Source organism: Oncorhynchus clarkii, chromosome 20 (assembly GCF_045791955.1).
Source record: "Oncorhynchus clarkii lewisi isolate Uvic-CL-2024 chromosome 20, UVic_Ocla_1.0, whole genome shotgun sequence".
NCBI lineage: Eukaryota > Metazoa > Chordata > Actinopteri > Salmoniformes > Salmonidae > Oncorhynchus > Oncorhynchus clarkii.
The window spans coordinates 17,902,497-17,908,496 of record NC_092166.1 but is presented as its reverse complement, the minus strand read 5'-3'; the positions used below and the strand labels follow the sequence as shown (position 1 = coordinate 17,908,496).

Here is a 6,000-nt window from a genome sequence, read left to right as displayed (position 1 = left end):
ATAAATAATGTCTTCACACAATTGTACTTATTTCGCTACAGACAACTTTTACTGCACTCCCGGCGTCATATCCTGCTGGGTCGACCGGTGCTCCTTTTATTCTAATTAGTGCAATACTGTCTAAATAGTACAATAAATTCCTGTGTTTGTAGCATCACTGTGCATAGCATTATTAACAAACTGTGTTTGTGTATGTGATTTTAGTCACATCATAATACATGGATACATGAGTGACTGTTTACTTAGACTCAGGGGGTAGCGTAGCCTTCAGTGAAAGACGCATCTTCATCCATCGACATGGTTGGACCAGATATAATGTATTGGATGGAGGGCTGATCCTGGATCAGATCCTGTGAAACAAAAAGCTCGAGGGCACCGCAAGACTCAAAACACATCGCCTTGAACCAGTGAGGCCACGACATGATACATTTTCCTCTGTCGGCCAATCAAAAAGTCCCCTCGGCCCCCAGGACTTTCGCCTCTCTAAGCCAATCAGAGGCCTGGAAAGACTGGGGTAGAAAGGAGAGAAACATCTTCTAAAATGTTTCACTTCCACGCATCTTTTCAATTCACATCAAGTGTCAACAAGAACTCCAACTAAGCGTATTCCAATTTCAACAGAGGCAAACATCGCTTTGTCAAACGTTCACTATTTTCACTCTCCATATTGGATATCGACAAATGCCCCATTCTCAAAGGATTTATCTTGTGTTTTTAGTTGCATGTTGCTGTTATTTTGACGAAGCAACTTGCTATTCCCTAGGACGTGGAGGCTGTCCTGTTGCTCCATCAAAGCCAAAGTGTAGTCTATAACTTTTTGGGGATCCCAGAATTGTTCTGAAGTTCCCGTTTTGGTGTTGATTTTGGTCCAGCGCAAAGCTTTGTTTGCGGAGGTTTAGGAGACATGACAGCTCTAGCCGGGGGCATACCGAGAATGATGCGCCCGACACACCACCAGAACTACCCGCGGGGAGGCTACTCTCTGGAAGGTAGGCAGTTGCAAATAAATATGGGTCCAAATGGAACCAAGTGCATGTTTCTTGCGTGTTGGAAGATTTTGTTTGTTTGTCATTGATTCAATCAGATAGCAAGTGTTGATATTTTGTCAACTTCGAACAGTTGCAAAATTGTTGTTCGTCTATAAATAATTTTGTTTGCCTTTCAACAGACATTTAGGCTACACACGAACTAGCTTTTGACAGTGACAAACATTTTAGGCTACACTACTAGGCCATGTAGCAACCCATGATTCCGTTGAATTGACATAGCAGCTGTTATCAAAACAACGACAATGCTCATGTTATGATTTTGATATTTATCGATTTAGCTACACTGTGCACTATTAATTAGGTCAAGTGTAAAAACAATACCAATCAACCCTTTGCCTATATCTAGCTAGATTAAATGGTATTTTAGATATCAACAAATGTTCTTGCAACAGGTCTCTCTTGAAAAACAGCCTCGTTTTAATCAGGATAAATAAAGGTTGAATGAATAAATATAGGCCTGATTCTTTGGGCTTTTTTTGCTGTTGTTGTTCTTTTTGTTGCAGTAATTGTTATTATTGAATGACATGCGTTCCCTCCTTCCAGTCTCTACCCCGTTAGGCCAGGGCCGGGTGAATCAACTCGGTGGAGTGTTTATTAACGGCAGACCCTTGCCCAACCACATTCGCCACAAGATCGTGGAGATGGCCCACCACGGCATTCGACCCTGTGTCATCTCCCGCCAGCTCCGAGTCTCCCACGGCTGCGTGTCCAAAATCCTTTGCCGGTATCAGGAGACCGGCTCCATCAGGCCCGGGGCCATCGGAGGCAGCAAACCGAAGGTGAGGGCCCTAGAACCGGATTGCAAGACCTGCCTGAAATAGGCAACGATAATTAATAGCAGAATATTTTATTTTTATTGTTTCAACTTTAAACCAAGCCCATATGCTCTAACACTGTCATCATCACTAACGACATGAGAGAGTTAATGGGAGATGACAGGCCATAAAAGTAACGCGCTATCTAAAAGGACACGTAGTAATGTAGGCCTACAGTTGGTATAATTTATGGAATTGTCATATGCTATTAATTAATTCCCAATTTGAAATAGCCTACTTTTTTAAATTCGTGACATTTGGGGGGTGTTTTACGCGCACTTTTACACACTCAATTAACCCACCAAGTGGATGTAGAGTCAATACCTAGGTTTTATAAACCAAGTAAACAATCAAACTCAACAGAAGCAAGCATAGGCACACCCCTTAGGGTACTTCTTTTCTATTGTGCAATGTCTAATTTATTCAGAAAGGAAACCGTATTTTGCAACAACAATATATTGAAAGAAATGTGTATGCATTCTTGGCATGAAGCAGACATCCACCCCAGACGTGGATAAGAAGATCGAGGAATACAGGAGAGACAACCCGGGAATGTTCAGCTGGGAAATCAGGGATACATTACTCAAAGACGGCATCTGCGACAGAAACAACGTCCCCTCAGGTAGTTAGTTACATTTTATTTGATTTTCTTGACCAATTTGTAATACGTACAACATTACTAAAATGCATATTTTACAAAAATCTACACTTTTCAAATAATGTCATTCATAATAAACAAACATGGACGGTAGGATATAGGCCTACTTGACTGAAATCGTCTAAACTTTTGCGTAGTAAAAAAAGGCAATGCTGCAAATATTTCGTCAAGAGAGGATTACTAGCCTAGGCCTAAGAAATCATAACCGCAGTTGGCTAAATAACGAAAACAGTATTCGAATGTACATGTAAACTTATCTGAAAGTTTAAAAGTATGCTATGCATTGCCTAAAAAAACAACATATGAATACCATGTGTGAACAAATCAACCGGTGCTATAATGGCAATATGAATGACATGTTAGTATGTCTAATACCTGTTTTGACATAAGTTTGCTCATTATCCCGTATTCCTGCAGGCATTTAAAAAATAACGTAGGCCTATCATTTTATATTTTGTTTCGAAAGTGAGTTCAATCAGCCGCACCATGCGTTGTAAATTCGGGGGAGGTGCAGGAGAAGACGAGGAGGACGATGATGAAATCGAGAAGAGGGAATTGGAAGAGAACGAAAGAAGGGCGAAACACAGCATCGACGGCATCCTCGGGGATAGATGTAAGTAATGGTTTTTAATTTAAAGCAGTGCAGAGCACTGGCGATGTTGATGTGGCCTAGGCGACGATGTTGAGTTCTATTGGACAAGTGTGCAATTATGATACAGATAGGCCTACTTATTTTTTTATTTCAGAGTTAGTACCATCGTATACTTTTTTTTCCTCTGAGTTTTCTATATTTGGTTGTGATAAAATATGTGTAGAGTTATTCTTTAGAAGTTTCGTAAAGGTTTGTTTATTTGTTGGCCTCTTGAGTCTGTTGGTGGAACATTTAGGGAAATTGAGAATGGGGAAAAATTAGTATTTGTCTCTTAACGATAGTGAATTAGAAGATATCTGTACCATTTCAATTCAGAGGATAGACAAGACTCAGTTGGTGTAGCCTAAATAAAGTATAATCATGAATTGGAATAGTCCTACAATTTTATTTGTGGAAATAGGAATTATCTTTCATTTTCAGTTATTCAATTTCATTACGCAATTTCCCAATCATGCATTGAATAAAGTTGGAATAAATGATATACGTCCAGAAATTGTTTAGTAAATCTGTTGACCAGAATTGTTTTTAAAATGTGTTTTCTTAGGCTACGGTTGGTTTATAAAGCGGAATGAGTCCCGTGCATATTATATATTTTTAACTTGAACATAAAAAACGTTACATTCAAAAACCAATGGCACTTGACAGAGAACTATTATGTATATTTTTGCAACATAGTCTATTGTTTATGAATTTGGAGTTCTGAATTGTATGCCTGTAGGCTATTATTTCCAAACGAAACTTTTACAAAAGCCAAACGTTTCCATATGAAGTTGATCAAACATTTGCCCAACTGTTCCGTCCCCCATAAAAAGAGACGGTTCCTCTGCACACAATCCGGCACTTGAGGATGAACTTGGGAGACAAAGGCGGGAGAGTCCATTGAGACTCACACTTCGGCATCTCGCGCACAAAGGTCTGCTATAGCAAGCGGCTCAGTGGTGTACAAAAAGACGCCAAAGCTTTTCAAAATGTGGAGAGAAAGGGAGAAAAAATGCGCTGACAAAGGGCTGGGAGAAGACATTATGGACCCGCAATAAGCGATGAATAATTCAGATAACACCGATAGCAAATCCGGCCTGTTTTATAGACTGCGTGCCCAGAGAAAAAAATGCCGTTTTCACCTACAAAATGTTACTTTGGAGTGTTTCTCAGCGTCAGGAGATGGCGTTTACCATTCCGAGTCCGAGATAAAGAGACAGCATCTACTTTCTCCCTGTGACCTGGATTTTCCCCGAACACCTGTTGATTAGTGACCTGTTGGGTTTTAGGGAATGTAGGCTCTATGATATCATAGGCCTTTCCCATTATGCTTATAGTAGGCTAAATGGACTTGACATGCTTATTTACATTTTTTTTTACATAGTTATACAATTCTAGAAATGTGAGCATAATATTGTTGATAATGTAGTAGTTCATAAAATATGTCTGAAGTGCCCAGTGCCCATTGCCTGCTTTGTTTATATATAAATAAATATATATATATATATATTAAATATATCTATTTCGTTCCACTTATAGCAAATACTTCTAGGCCACATTAGATAAATAACTATCAAACATATATATATATATATATATATATATATATAAAACATTTGTACTTCCCCTCCAAGCATCCTCAAATGATTGAGCCCACATCGCTCTTTTACGCATGGTTTTACTAGTCCGTACTGCATCAGTCATCGCAGTGAAAACTCCAACCTTTTATTTTTCCCCACTTTCATCTCCGGACAAAGCCCGCCCCCTTCCTCTTCGCCCGGGGCGCGCGCATTCATGCAATATAACCGCTTTCCTCCCTCTTTCCAGGCGAGGCATCGCGAATACAGATCAGGATAGTCAATTGACTTTATTAACCTTTAAAAGTGACTCTGCCAGTTTGGTTAAGGTCTTTCCTGCAGGGTTGGAACGAATTTGTAGGCTTGTATTTTGTTGCATTTATGGTGCTCCTTTATGATTGTGTTTCGATATCTGATATTATTCTCCCCAATTTTCTCTGTAATCTATTCGTGTCGATGCCTTGTTTAGATAGATTAGACAGCCTTGCAGATATTCTGAGATAGGCCTATGAACCGGATGAAGACATTGTAAAAAGTCAGGACCAACAAGGCATAATAAAACGTTGCAACAAGTGATGTTAAATTGTTATTATGGGCACAGTATGATTTACAGCCTATTTATTTTTCAAATATGCCAAACATCTGAATGAACTAAAATTAATTGTTTTGATGTGTTATCTATTTCAACATAAATAGTTTAGTGTTATAGAAGGATTATTCTAGGTATTTTGCTTTCAGTACCTGGACCTCATGTTACATTATCATCCGCATTAGCAACATTATCTTATCCATAATGACTACATCAACTTATAAACTCAGTGCAAACTCAACTGTTGACAATGGCATATCTGAAACGTTTTTTCTCAAAATATGACTTTCCTTTTCCCCTCTTCTGTGTGTCTGTGGAAGTAGTTGGTCTTGTTGTTTTCTTTGTCCTTTAAAGCTCTTAATTAGAATATGAACAGGCTGTTTTGGGTATGAGGACTGTGTCTTCTGGCCAAATATTGATTAAGTAGGTGTTTGTAGAGGCGATAGTTGTGGGAGAGAGAGGACTGTTGCTCTCTGCCCCTTTCTCTTCGGCCTCCATTGTTGGCTTCCCTTAAGTGCCGAGATCAAAGCTGCTCCGTTTAGATTTATTTGTCTGGTAAAAGACCACTGCAGAGTTCTGTGGCTGGGATAAAATTATCTATACTGGGACTGGGTAGCTACTATATCTGCATGGTATTACAGGGAACCTACAGCATTCTGGGAAAAGGATGCCCCCAAGCAA

General features: G+C 39.4%; 1 protein-coding gene across 1 annotated transcript in view; it reads left to right on the top strand.

Moving 5' to 3' along the window:
• Positions 1 to 865: 865 nt before the first annotated feature.
• The window catches only part of LOC139377309 (paired box protein Pax-3-like), a 44,855-nt gene continuing 39,720 nt past the window's right edge, over positions 866 to 6,000 (top strand). Inside the window, exons 1-5 of the mRNA XM_071120328.1 lie at positions 866 to 989; positions 1,593 to 1,828; positions 2,357 to 2,486; positions 2,669 to 2,687; positions 2,993 to 3,135. Of these exons, the coding sequence (XP_070976429.1) occupies positions 905 to 989; positions 1,593 to 1,828; positions 2,357 to 2,486; positions 2,669 to 2,687; positions 2,993 to 3,135 (613 nt within the window). The 5' untranslated portion in view covers positions 866 to 904. The remainder of the gene's footprint in view (positions 990 to 1,592; positions 1,829 to 2,356; positions 2,487 to 2,668; positions 2,688 to 2,992; positions 3,136 to 6,000) is intronic.